Below are 15,059 nucleotides of genomic sequence, written 5' to 3' on the forward strand. Positions count from 1 at the left end.
AGATTGCAGGAACCCCGACATCAGGGCTCTGCGGTGTCACATCTGGAATGGAGCAAAGGAGCACAAGCTCATCCTCTGCCCCAGTCATCCTCTGCCCCAGTCATCCTCTGCCCCAGTCATCCTCTGCCCCAGTCATCCTCTGCCCCAGTCATCCTCTGCCCCAGTCATCCTCTGCCCCAGTCATCCTCTGCCCCAGTCATCCTCTGCCCCAGTCATCCTCTGCCCCAGTCATCCTCTGCCCCAGTCATCCTCTGCCCCAGTCATCCTCTGCCCCAGTCATCCTCTGCCCCAGTCATCCTCTACCCCAGTCATCCTCTACCCCAGTCATCCTCTACCCCAGTCATCCTCTACCCCAGTCATCCTCTACCCCAGTCATCCTCTACCCCAGTCATCCTCTAGGCGACTTGAAAGTAGTCATTCCCACATATTCCTGGAGCAACTCTTTATATGCAAAAATAATGAAAAAAATCTGTATGAATGATACTACAGCAAGTGTTTACAAGCACGAATGATCTTCAAGTAGGAAATTAAATAAAAATATGAGGTCACAGTAAAATGGAGCAGAAACCAAAGCAATGTTTCATCACTCTGCATACATACCTCCTTCCAAGGGCTGACAAACTGAGTACGAGCATAGCGGGTCAGCATGTGAATTATCACCACTTGTCCCCATTCCTCCACATCCACCAGCAGGTTACAGAGCTTACGATAATTTTTGTGAATTAGGTCGATACGATCTGGACAAACTTCTTCAAAAGCCATCACAACACTACCTGCAACAAGCTGGAGAAAAACAGAAAAAAGGTTATATAATGTCACTGTGCATGAAGAAAGCTTTCTGACAGTCCGGCATAAAAACATCAGAGAGATTGAAACCAGGATCTTCCATTCCTGCAGGCGATCAGCAACTGCTGCTGTCTACCCACCAGGGTCACAGCTCGCCCGCCACCAAATATAATGAGGCAGACCAGGGTCACAGCTCGCCCGCCACCAAATATAATGAGGCAGACCAGGGTCACAGCTCGCCCGCCACCAAATATAATGAGGCAGACCAGGGTCACAGCTCGCCCGCCACCAAATATAATGCAGGCAGACCATGGTACAGTACTGAGTGTGCAGGAGGGTGCTGCTCCTGGAGGGGAATACAGTTTTATGTTTTTATTATTATTAACTCTCTCTGGACCATAGAGCTTAAACCATAACCATCATTTTAATTTTTATTTCATAAATTAGTAGCACACATGAAAATAAGCAACTCTGTAATATATCTTATCAGACAAATCTGCTTCTTTCTCTGCCAGAATTTATCATTCATTATGAGATTCTATGTAAAAAGAAGAGGGAGATGGCGGAGCTCTGCCTCTAGCTCCTCCCTCAGTCTCTAGCTCCTCCCTTACCGCATCATCATAGAATCTCATCAGCACCACCTGCCATCTTTTACTTTAGTAATGGAAAAGTCTTCTTCACTGAACACAGATTTCACCGCAGAATTGTGATAATGACTGATCAATTCTGGCAGAGAAAGTAGCAGATTTGTCTGATAAGATATATTACAAAGTTGTTTATTTTCATGTGTACTATTGATTTACTAAATAAAAATTAAAACGACAGTTACAATAACTTTGAAAGTAAGGAAAAGCCCTTTAAAAGTGAATGTGTCAGCAGAAAATTACCTCTTAATTAAATCAAGATATATACACACACATACATATATAAAATATAATATAATATAATATAATATATATATAAAAAAAATATATATTTTTTATATATAATACTTTAATCCTGAAGCCAGAAATATATATATATATAATTATATTATATTATATATATTATATATATAATTCAGTCATCAAACTGGCTATGGAGACTCACATCAGGCAATTAGTTCTTGTTCTGTATGAATCACCTTTTTCTGGCTTCAGGATTAAAGTAAAAGGCATAGACAATATTTAGAGAATGAAGGATCTTCCAGTCACAATAAAATGGTACCACAGCTCACCTCCTCCCCGTCTCTACACTGTCTTTTACACAGCTCGCATTCACTACCTCTATATTTTCCCAGCTGGGGCCTATTGCTTCCTAATGTGTACGTGGCTGGTGGGATGTAAACCTCTAAATGCCGTAAACTGCAGATTAAACATAGCCGCCCCCTAGTCCTGTACATATAGAAGAATTAAAATAAATACAAATCAGCAAATAAAAAACAGATCTAATAAAAAGGAGGATTGCAGGCTGTTTTAGTTATTAATAAATGAAAGACTCAAGACTTTCCATTTAAAGATTTTTTTTTAAACCTGGGCGAGGCAAGAAGCCCAGGGCGAGGCAAAAAAAAAACCCAGGGCGAGGCAAAAGAAAAAAACAAAAAAAACCAGGGCGAGGCAAAAAGCACCCAGGGCGAGGCAAAAAGCACCCAGGGCGAGGCAAAAAGCACCCAGGGCGAGGCAAAAAGCACCCAGGGCGAGGCAAAAAGCACCCAGGGCGAGGCAAAAAGCACCCAGGGCGAGGCAAGAAACAAAACCCAGGGCGAAGCAATAAACAAAACCCAGGGCGAAGCAAGAAACAAAACCCAGGGCGAGGCAAGAAACAAAACCCAGGGCGAAGCAAGAAACAAAACCCAGGGCGAGGCAAGAAACAAAACCCAGGGCGAAGCAAGAAACAAAACCCAGGGCGAAGCAAGAAACAAAACCCAGGGCGAGGCAAGAAACAAAACCCAGGGCGAAGCAAGAAACAAAACCCAGGGCGAAGCAAGAAACAAAACCCAGGGCGAGGCAAGAAACAAAACCCAGGGCGAGGCAAGAAACAAAACCCAGGGCGAAGCAAGAAACAAAACCCAGGGCGAGGCAAGAAACAAAACCCAGGGCGAGGCAAGAAACAGAACCTAGGCAAGGCAAGAAACAGAACCCAGGGCGAGGCAAGAAACAGAACCCAGGGCGAGGCAAGAAACAGAACCCAGGGCGAGGCAAGAAACAAAACCTAGGCGATGCGACCATCATCAAACCCGCAGAGCGTCACTGCTTAATTGTACTCATGAAAGTGCTCATTAGGTAATTATTACATATTCATCATAGATGATGTGACATCTGAGGCAGTGTCCTATAGGCGAGTCTAAGATAATCCTGAAACAAAACTTTTATTTCATAAAGGAAAGCCATATAATTCCTTCTATTTCGCATCGTCACATCTCCAGCCAAACTACTCCTTATATCTCAGCTTCCGGGTCATAGATATAAGAGTATAATATCTGGAATCCGTTTATGCCTCGCAATGGCATGAGGACATATATAGAAGGATAAAGGGGCTTATATTCCATGTTAACCGCCAGCCAAGCGTGAATAATGCACATACCGATATATCACGAGGCCGTGCTATAAATACAGCACAAACACTGCAACATATACACAAATATTAAGAGCGAAACACAACCCCCAGGGAACATAAAGGCTTCATTCATTGGAAGCAAACAGGATTACTTGTAAGTACCGGCAATTTCCCAAATGACTTTAAATAGTAATTGAATGAAAACACAATTTGATGAATGTCTTTAAAGAAAAAAAATATTGTTATTTGTACCAACATTAATATATTTTTTCCCTTCTTGTAGTATTTGGCCAACATTCTGTATATTAATATGCACCCAACATAACAAAAAGAAAACGGCGCAGAATATATACTTGTTATTATGCTAAGCAAGCTGGAAGTCCTTGGGGGATTTTATGAATTACCAATCAGTATAAGCGTGAAGTTGCATTTATTGACTCCAGCCCCGTCCACATACTGGAGCCTGCTGGTACCAGCGTGATGACAACTCAATCCACAAACCAAGCTTCTGATTATTTGGAGGAACTAAATAAAATACATCAGGCATGTTAGGATAATTTGCTTTTGCTGTCATTCATAGCATGAAAAAGGCCAAAAGATAGAGTAAGCTCCACGCGCACAAGAAGATAAAACCCATCTACAACATCATCATGCCAAGAGTTAATTAGGAGAAAGGTTATGCAACGGATAGTGTGGGAGCTCATTACTATGCCCAAATCACCCACTAACTAGAGGTAAACAATCAAGGAACACAACAGTCAATGCAAATGTTCATGGCCGATTAGAAGAGAAACCTAAAAATACAACAATACAATGGCGCACGCAATGTTCTGCCTCCGGTTAACAGTAATCTATAATATAAAGGCTTGTGCTCACAAGCTAAGGGTATAGCAGGGACATCCTTCATAACAAGGGGTGAGCGGACCTGTGGAAGTTTGGAAGGCTTTTAGTTAAACGTTTGGTTCAAGACCCAAACTTGACCTCCAGACCTCGAACACCATATAAGTGAATGGAGACCCACACTTTAGTGCTGTAAAATAGTCATAGTAAGGGCTAGGGGGCAGGAAAAAAAGAAAGAAAAGGGGGCAATTGCCTTGCAAACATGTGGAAATTGAATAAATAAACAGATTTAAAAAAAAAAAAAAAAAAGTTAAGTGGGTTCTGTCTATTTTTGAAAGCCAGCGCAGGTAAAGCATACAGGTACGGGCTGCAACCCCCAGCTGTCTGCTTTACCTTGGCTGGCTATCAAAAATAGAGGGGATCCCAAGCAGGTTTTTTTTTATTTATGTAAAACACTATTTAAATGGCATGGTGTCCCCCTTATTTTTGACCACCAGCCAAGGTAAAGTAGACTGCAGAGGGCTGGCATTATCTTGGGGTGGTATTTTCAAGTAGATGGGCATTATAAATAACATTATAGAAATAGAAATCTGTCCAAAAAAAAAAAAAAATTGTCTTCTCAAAGATGTGTTTTGTTTTTTTTTGGGAAAAGATGTGCCCAGACTGGATACAATAGTAATTATTTATTAGTGCAAGGCTAGCTCTCTACAACCGTGCAGCATCAAACATTAACAAAAGCGTCGTCATTCACAGACACATTTCTTGAAAACAGTTTGGTATTAAACCAGAAAGTGTATTAGAAAGTTACAGAACGATTTAATTCATATCGTGATTACGAAAAACATTCACGACATTTACCAAAAGTGTAGTTACTTTTTAAAAGACTTTAGAGGCCCTTAAATTCCTTGCAGCTTGTTAGACTCCAGATTGCTTCTGAGCACATGCTACATAAAGAAAGGACAGGCATTTATTATGTCTGTGCCTTCTACCTGTGTGAGAAATCAGAGCAGCTAGATCAGGGGGTCCCTACTACCTGTGTGAGAAATCAGAGCAGCTAGACCAGGGGGTCTCAAACTCTGCTGAGTATATGGGCCGCACATAAAAAAAATAAAAAAAAAAAATTTGAGGGGCTGCATTCTTTGCAGAACATAGTAACATTTTTAGTGATACCATGTACTTCTATACACCTTTGGATCACCGATTTTGAAAATATTTTGCTAGTATATTTTAAAAATAGCATTCAGTGTATGTGTTATGGTACGGTTTTATAGCTTCGGTCGTTACGGATGTGGCGATCACAAACGTGCACTTTTTTTGTTCATATATAAAAAGCCATTTTTAATGGTAAAAAAATTTTTAATTTTTACATTTTATCTCCTTCTTTTAAGTAATATCTTACAATTAGCACCATATAGTAATTTTGGCCAACAAATTCTAGTAATGTCCCCATCCTGTAGTAATTTTCCCATCCTTGTCTTCATCCTATACTAATGTGCTCATTTGTGTCACAATCTTGTAGTAATGTTCATCCTGGTCCCCCTTTCTGTAGTAATGTTCCAATCCTTGTCCCCATCTTGTAGTAATGCACCCATCCTTGTCCCCATCTTTTAGTAATATGCCCATCCTGCAGTAATGTGCTCATCCTTGTCCTCAACCTGTAGTAATGTGCCCATCCTTGACCCCTTCTTGTAGCAATGTTCCCATCCTTGTCCTAATCTTGTAGTAATGTTCCCATCCTGTAGTAATGTGCTTATCCATATTCTCATCCTATAGTAATGTACCCATCCAGCAGTAATGAGCCCATCGTTGTCCTCATCCTGTAGTAATGTGCCCATCATTGACCCCATTTTGTAGCTATAATCCCATCCTTGTCCTCATCCTGTAGTAATGTCCCCCATCCTGTAGTAATGTCCCCATCCTTATCCTGTAGTAATGTGCACATCCAGGAGTAATGTGCCCATCCTTGTCCTCATCTTGTAGTAATGCATCCATCCTTGTCTCTATCTTGTATCAATGTGCCCATCCTTGTGCCCATCCAGTAGTAATGTTCCCATCCTTGTCCTCATTCTGTAGATTAGATTCACCTGTGCTCTGTTCCCTCGGTGTCTTCTTTTCTGCTTCTTGCAGCCTACATGCACAGGTTAGCAATCATTGTTGGTCAACAAGTACACTTAAAAAAAAAAAATACATCTGCTGTTTGCAGACATTTAAAAGGGAATCTATCACCAAGTTTTTTTACACCTAATCTGAAAGCAGTATAATCTAGACACAGAGATCCTGATTCCAGCGATGTGTTCTTTACTGGACTGCTTGCTATAGTTTTGATGATATCACAGTTTTCTCAGCAGGAGATTATCACTAGAACACTAGTCACCCTGCTGCTGTGTAGTTCAACTACGCCCCCACCACCAATTGGAAGCTTTCTGCCTATACATAGAATGATGCCAAATCAGTGGTGTGGTCGGGGATATACAGAACTCCGCATTCAGGGAAATTGTAGATTTGCACTACATAAACCAGTGATTTTATCAAAACTGCAGCAATTAGCCCAGTAAGTGACATCGCTGGAATCAGGGTTTATTCCTCTAGATCAGTGGTTCCCAAACTCCAGTCCTCACGACCCCCAACAGGTCATGTTTTAGGATTTCCTTAGTATAGCACAGGTGATGCCTTGATAATGATTCCATCACCTGTTCAGTGGAAGTAGTAGTAGTAATAAGGAAATCCTGAAAGCATGACTTGTTGGGGGCCAAGAGGACTGGAGTTTGGGAAACACTGGTCTAATTCATGGTGTTCTCAGATGAGGTAGCAAAAACCTTGGAGACAGATTCCCTTTAAACTCCTGTGCGGTACCGGTCTATGGGAAGGTCGTACAATCACCCTCCAAGGCAGCGAGGGGTCAACCAGTGACAATTTACGAAGAAACAACTCTCTGGTCTGTTCATAGGGTTAACTATATTCCTAGAACGACACATCACGCCAACAGGGACCTGACGAGTGAAAGCATGTGCTATATTTTTAAACTGTTTTTTATACTTAAGACTTGTTTTTTTTAACCTTAAATCCCTGGAAAATTCCCTTTAAGGAGCACCGCACTGATTTCTTCTAAGGAGCTACAGATGATGCCGGCTCCAATATTGTTTATGTGAAAAACATCTACACAAAGTGTCACATTCAAGGTCCCCAAGATGGATCATGCGTCTAGCCTTGTCTTTCACTCAGGAGAAAGCCATTCAGCAGCTGGAAATCATGGCTAGGCAAGCCAAGAGCCACCATAATTAATCACTGCATTAAGAGCTGCCATCTACAGCACTAACACCTTCATCTGTCCACAAATCTCCAAACCCACCAACTGGAACAAGTGAACGCTGCCTCTGAAGCCCCTATGTATTCATATACACGACCCACAGAGGGGTCTTCTGCAAAATGCCGCTAGAATATACATATAATAAAAATCAGACGTATAAACAGTAAAGAACCTCAAAGAGCAGCAAGAAAAAGTCACGAGCGAGCCAAAAGAGCCATTCCTATCAGCGAACGTCTGCTTCTAGATTGAAATGTAAATTCCTTTCTTGTCTCCGTAAGTGGAAAAAACAATTCTGCGCTCATCCAGCAAATTTACTTTCTGACGTCTAATTTTTTTCATTCGTTTTGGATATAATAAAGTACTCAGCTATTTCCTAGTGATGCAATTTGCACAAACAAAAATCTATTTCACATTAGTATTTCTCAATCAAACAAATCTATTCCCCCCGGTATCCAACCCTGCTCAGCGAAAATGAGCACTGCACCCAACACAGGCATAATACGCCATATAGAATATCACACATATGGGGCCTCGTGGGTGACTGATTGCCCAGGATTCTTGACCACCGGCGGACATAGACAGCGGCCCCTGTGCAAGAACAATATATGGCTCCCTGTGCAGTCCAATAGCTCATCATAATGCACAATCCTCCTTATGGGCCCCCTCCCAGCCGCAGAGGTTACACCAATGATATGTCCAGCACTGTTCATTATTGGAAGGACATAAACTGTTAAGGTGGAGAAACGTGTAGAAGACTTCCAAAATAGAATTCTAAAACTAAATATTAATGCATCTAATATGTGTGTATTCCTCTGTATACAAGTATATAATTTTTATTTACATGTGTTTATTTCTAAGGTATATTTTTTTATTTATATATGTGTTTGTTTAGGCAGACATGGAAAAAATGCCGCAAAGTAAAAAAATAGAAATTGCTGCCGGATGGATTTAGGAGATTTTATTGTTCTAGTTCTATGCGTTTCGAAGCTAGCATGCTCCTCCTTCAGGAACAAATACATTGCCACTGTTAGCTCCTGAAGGAGCATACTAGTTCCGAAACACGTAGAACTAGAACAATAAAATCTGCTGAATACATCATTTGCTCTCCTGAATCCATCTGGCAACGCGGCATGAGCATGACAACCCATTTCTTCTCTTCCATTGATTGATATTTCACCTCGTGGGTCCACAGCAGCTGATTTTTGTATCATAGGAATTGTGACTTGTACAACTCACCCAGGTGAGCGATTCCCTGTACCCCCCTTATACTGGTTCCGACCAGGATAAGATGCCAGGTTAGCACCTTTTATCTTATCAGCCTCATCGTTAAAAAAAATAGAAGTGTTGATAGTTTCTTTTGATCAGATTAGATGCAAAAGTGAAATCGAAATCAAATAAACATTTGTGTGACAGTCCTTTGACTTCAAAACACATCAATTCTTCTAGTTCCACTTGTACACGGTTTTAGAAATAACTCAGCAATGACTTTTTTTTCCAAACATCTTGGAGAACCAATCACAAATCTTCTGTCGATGATGGCTTGGGGAAATACCTCTGTCTTTTCATGTAATTTCAGACAGACTCGATGATGGTGAGCTCTGTGGGAGACATATCATCACTTCTGGAACTCCTCCTTCTTTACGATGAAAATATTTCTTAAAGACATTCTCCTGATTCTTGAAGAGTGGGCGTTTTGGAGTCACACCTAATTCATTAAGTAGTGCACCCTTCTTAATCATTCAGGTCCATCTGACAAGTGGCATGTGACTCGCCACAAATCTTAGGTCATGTCTTATAGGAGTTGTGGTGTCATGCCCCCTTAGCCCCTATTCCACCCATTTTGGCAGTGCTGGGAGAAATTGGCATGAAGCTGCCAAAAGTCCCAAAACGTAGTATTCCACAAAAATGTTGTGATTTTTTTAAAGCAATTAATTCCAGAATTCTTGAGTACCGTATTTTTCGCTTTATACGACGCACTTTTGTTCCCCCAAATTTTGGGGGAAAGTAGGGGGTGCGTCTTATAATCCGAATATACGGGGGATGAGGTGGGGGAAGCTCTGGAGCGGTCCTGGAGGCTTGTGAAAGCTGCAGAAGGGAGCCTTTGATCTCCTGCTCCCGGAGACATAATATGCACTGCCGCTGTCCATCAACGTGGTGCTGAAACCGCACCGCAGTGATGGGCTGGGGCAGCGGCGCAAATTATATCTGCCTGCGCCCCCCTTTGATGGCACATGATCCCCCCTGTGTTAGATATGGCCCCCATATTGCTGCCCATAGTAAAATAAAAAAAGCTTTACTTACCTCCTCCAGCGCTGATCTCCCGGTGTCTTTGCTGCCACTGTGATCAGGCACGCAGAGATGATATCACTCTGCTGTGCCGATCACATGACCGGCACCGAAAACCAGGAAGTGGAGGAGGAGCTCAACCACACAGAGGGAGACACGAGGGATTACAGCACTGAGAAGGTAAGGAAAGAGTGTTTTATTTTACTATGGGCAGCAGCAAGGGGCGATATCTAACACAGGGGAGATGTGCCATCTATAGGGGCTATGGGCAATACACACGGGGGCCATATCAAACACAGGGGAGGTGTGCCATCTATAGGGGCCATGGGCAGCACAGGGGGACGTGTGCAATCCATAGGGGGCCATGGGCAGCACAGGGGTACCTGTGCCATCAGTAAGGGGCAATGGGCAGCACAGGGGGATGTGTGCCATCCATAGGGAGCCATGGGCAGCACAGGGGGACATATGCCATCAATAGGAGACCTGTGGCAGCTGTAGGAGGCGTGTGCCATCTATAGGAGACCTGTGCCAGTTGTAGGAGATGTGTGACATCTATAGGAGACGTGTGCCAGCTATAGGGCACGTGTGCCAGGCTGCCAGCAATAGGGGACGCGTGCCAGCACAGGGGGACATGTGCCATGAATAGGGGGACATGTGCCAGCAATAGGGGACGTGTGTCATCAATGGGGGACATGTGGCAACACTGGGGGACATGTGGCAACACTGGGGGACATGTGGCAACACTGGGGGTCTGTGTTCCAGCACAAGGGGGCTATATTCAATATAAGGGGGCCATATCCAGATTAAGGGGGACTAATTTTAGGATTGGGGGCTATGAGGGACACATACCCTATATGATTTGTTAGATGGACACTGGCATTATAAGATGGACCCCATTTAACATAAAAAAAAAAAAAAATTCTCTTTTCCTTCACCAAATTTGGGGGCGCGTCTTAAGGGGCCATATCTAACACAGGGGGACGTTTGCCATCCATAGTGGGCCATAGGCAGCACAGGGGGACATGTGCCATCCATAGGGGGCTATGGGCAGCACAGGGGGACGTGTGCCATCCATAGGGGGCCATGGGCAGCACAGGGGGACAGGTGCCATCCATAGGGGGCCATGGGCAGCACAGGGGGACAGGTGCCATCCATAGGGGGCCATGGGCAGCACAGGGGGACAGGTGCCATCCATAGGGGGCCATGGGCAGCACAGGGGGACAGGTGCCATCCATAGGGGGCCATGGGCAGCACAGGGGGACAGGTGCCATCCATAGGGGGCCATGGGCAGCACAGGGGGACAGGTGCCATCCATAGGAGACCTGTGCCAGCTGTAGGAGACCTGTGCCAGCTGTAGGGGATATGTGCCATCAATAGGGGACGTGTTCCAGCACAGGGGGACGTGTGCCATAAATAGGATACGTGTTTCATTAATAGGAGACATGTGCCAGCAATAGGGGACGTGTGCCATCAATGGGGGACATGTGGCTTCGCTGGGAGACGTGTGCCAGCACAAGGGGGCTATATTCAATATAAGGGGGCCATATCCAGATTAAGGGGGCTAATTTTAGGATGGGGGGGCTATGAGGGTCATACACCCTATATGATTTGTTAGATGGACACTGGCATTATAAGACGGACCCCATTTAACATTAAAAAAAAAAATTCTCTTTTCCTTCACCAAATTTGGGGGTGCGTCTTATAATCAGGTGCGTCTTATAAAGCGAAAAATATGGTAATCACTTTGATGCATCTCACCCACAGGCTGCATGTTTGAGGTCGTTGTCCTTCTGCAGAATACATTTAGAGCCAGACGTCATTCGGATGATATTGCGTGATGGATAGGTATCTGCACGTAAATCTCAGCATTGAGTACACCAATAATCCTGGTGAAATCCTCAACTTCATTTGGTGAAATATAGCCCCAAATGTAAAAGCATGCTCCACTGCTGTCTGCACATACTCTTTACTGTACGGGTCTCCAGCCCATCAGCGAACAAACTGACTTCTGTTACAGACAACTACTGTATATAGTTATTTGACTCAGTCTAGAGCACCTGCTGCCATTTTTCTGCACCCCAGTCCCTAGGTTTTCCAGCTTAGTTGAGCCGCCAAGCATTGTTGCTAGGCTGAAGTTATGGCGTTTTTACCATGAAGACAATTTCTGGCCAGACTTCTCCAAACCAAAGATGGATGTAGCTAGGTCCCACTGGTTGTTGCGAGTTTTGAGATGGCACTGATGGAAATCTTTTATTTTGTTATTTATCAGCTGCACTAAGTTTCCGTGGCCGACAACTACATCAACAGTCCTCAATGTTAACCACTCTTTTACGCATCTTCAAAAGAGCATCTTGAAACCCCAGTCTGCTTTGAACTCTGTCAGGGAAAAACCTCGCTTAGGCCCTGTGCGCACTTACCGGATTTTGCCGCGGATTTTCCGCGGATTTGCTGCATGTTTCGCTGCAGAAAATGTTCATAACATCTCTGCAGTGAATCACCAGCAAATCCTATGGAGAAAAAAAATCCTGTGCGCACTAGGCAGAATTTGACAGCTGCATGTTTTGCTGCGGAAATCCCGCAGCAAAAACAAGTGCATGTCACTTCTTTTCCGCAGGTAGCTGCGGGTTTTCCCTAATCTAATGTAAAAATCACGCATGGAACAGCTTGCGGAAAAACCGCACCAAATCCGCAACAAAACGCGACAATCCGCATGCGGATTTTGGTGCGGAATTTGGTGCGGATTTTTTCCACAGGTGATAACATCTTTGAGAGCCTGCGGAATTTACGCAAGGAAATTTCATTTCCCAGTGCGCACATAGCCTAATGCAGTATAACTACCTTGTGACTTGTCCTGCTCAGTCTTGCCAAGGTGATCTGCAATATGAAACCACCTTCCACAACCCTACCTTTGTAGCAGAGTTTGGCTGTGTCTTTGTATAGGACTTTTAGTTTGTCTGTAGTCTCCAGGACATATCTTGTCTGCCTGCAGATTCCAGTACCTGTACTACCAGTCGCCTGCAGCTTCCAGTAACTTAACTTACCAGCCTCCTGTCTGCCTGTGGCTTACAGTACCTCTGCTACCCATCTCCTGGTCACCTGCAGCTTTCAGTACCTCAGGTTACCAGCAGTTTCTAGTACCTCAGATTACCAACCTCCTGTCTGCCTTCGACTTCCAGTACCTCTAATACTTGATTCTATGTGCTTCTTCTGTCTGCTACATCAAGGCACACCGCGACTTGGGCTTATTTTCGGGGGAGGGCTTATATTTAAGCCTTGCTCCGAAAATGCTGAAAATCCTTGCTAGGTCTTATTTTTGGCAGGAGTACTTATTTTTGGGGAAAACACGGTATATTCAGCTCTGGCAAAAATTAAGAGACCAATGCACAGTTTTATAAAAATCATCTTCTCTACATGTCTGACAGCCATTCCATTCCAGTGTCAGTTGAATTCCAGAGTACACCTCATTCTACTTAATGTGCTTCTGATTAGGTGATTACCTGAACCAAATCTTATTTAACGAAGGAAAGTATAAAAAACACTGCTGGGGTCTTCACAATCCTCTTGCAATAAGACAAGCTGAATGGCAAAACAAGTGCTAGTAATACTCCAAAAGTAATAGGAATGAAAAAAACTTAACCATGACAAAAGGAGTTGAAAAGAAAAAAAAAAAAGTCTTGAGTGAGGTAAAGAAGGGCTCAATTCTGGCTTTACAAGCAGAGGGATACAAGTGAGCGTCATGTTGCCTCCATTCTTAAAATTTCTAAGCCGGCAGTCCATTACAACAAGGTCAAGCAGCAGACATTGGGGACCACAAAGCTACAGACCGGTAGAGGGCGAAGGCGACTCTCCACTGGCCGGGATGACCGCTATCTTATTCGAAATGTCACTCAGCAACCGCAGGATGACATCAAGTGAGCTACAAAAGGAATGACAAAATGGCAGCTGGGGTGAAGTGCATGGCAAGAACAGTTCATATAGAGGCAGGGCTCAAGTCATGTAAAGCTAGAAAAAAGCCTTTCATCAATAAGAAACAAAAATAGAGACAGGCTGAAGTTTGCCAAAGACCATAAGGATTGGACCATAGAGGACTGGAGTAAGGTAATTTTCTCTAATGAGGCTAATTTTAAGCTTTGCCCAACACCTGGTCATCTAATCGTTAGACAAAGACCTGGAGAGGCGTACAAGCCCCAGTGTCTTGCACCCACTGTGAAATTTGGTGGAGGATTGGTGATGATCTGGGGATGCTTCAGCAAGGCTGGAATTTGGCAGATTAAACTTTGCGAAGGACGTCTAAATCAAACCGTATACAAGGTTATCCTAGACAAACTGTTGCTTCCTTCTGCTCAGGCAATGTTCCCTAACTCTGAGGACTTTTTTCCAGCAGGACAATGCGCCATGCCAAACAGCTAGGTCAATCAGTGTGTGGATGAAGAATCACCACATCAAAACCCTGTCATGGCCAGCCCAATCTCCAGACCTAAACCCCATTGAAAACCTCTGGAATGTAATGGAGAGGAAGATGGATAGTCATAAGCCATCAAAGAAAGAAGAACTGCTTACATTTTTGCACCAAGAGTGGCATAAGGTCACCCAAAAGCAGTGTGAAAGACTGGTGGAAAGCATGCCAAGACGCATGAAAGCTGTGATTACAAATCATGGTTCATCCACAAAGTATTGATTTCTGAACTATTCCTGAGGTAAAACATTAGTATTGTTGTTTCTAAATGATTCTGAACTTATTATTTGAGATCTGAAAGCAATGCATTTTTGTTATTTTGACCATTTCTCATTTTCAGAAAATAAATACAAAATGTATTGCTTGGAAATTTGGAGACATGTCGTCAGTAGTTTCTAGAATAAAAGAACAATTTACATTTCACTCAAAAATATACAGTGGAACCTTGGTTTAAGAGTAACTTGGTTTGAGAGCGTTTTGCAAGACAAGCGAAGCTTTTTAAAAATGTATAACTTGGTTTAAGAGCAATGCTTTGCAATAAGAGCAAATTCCCACTGTGCACACTTCCAGTTCTGTCCTTTCATCGCACTCTGACCCCATGTGGAGGTAATTTTCTGTCCATATGTACTGTATACAGTATACCATTGCACATTACTATATAGCATTTCTATCAATTTGCATTTTTGGATATAGTATTGTACTCTCTTTTGGCTTACAAGTACAGCACATTGCTTATACTGTACCTCTCGCACACCAACTCTATTGGAAGCTAATGTGCAGTTACATTTGTTTTATGTTTTTTACTGTACAGTATTTTGTATTAGTGCACTGTAATAACTTTATATGAAT

General features: G+C 43.1%; 1 protein-coding gene across 2 annotated transcripts in view; it reads right to left on the minus strand.

The window, feature by feature from the left end:
* AP3B1 (adaptor related protein complex 3 subunit beta 1) overlaps window positions 1-15,059 on the minus strand; it is a 350,885-nt gene that overhangs the window by 257,853 nt on the left and 77,973 nt on the right. For both annotated transcript variants that reach the window (XM_075325641.1, XM_075325633.1), the window contains exon 7: window positions 601-783. In XM_075325641.1, the coding sequence (XP_075181756.1) occupies window positions 601-783 (183 nt within the window). The remainder of the gene's footprint in view (window positions 1-600; window positions 784-15,059) is intronic.

This window comes from Anomaloglossus baeobatrachus, chromosome 1 (assembly GCF_048569485.1).
Source record: "Anomaloglossus baeobatrachus isolate aAnoBae1 chromosome 1, aAnoBae1.hap1, whole genome shotgun sequence".
NCBI lineage: Eukaryota > Metazoa > Chordata > Amphibia > Anura > Aromobatidae > Anomaloglossus > Anomaloglossus baeobatrachus.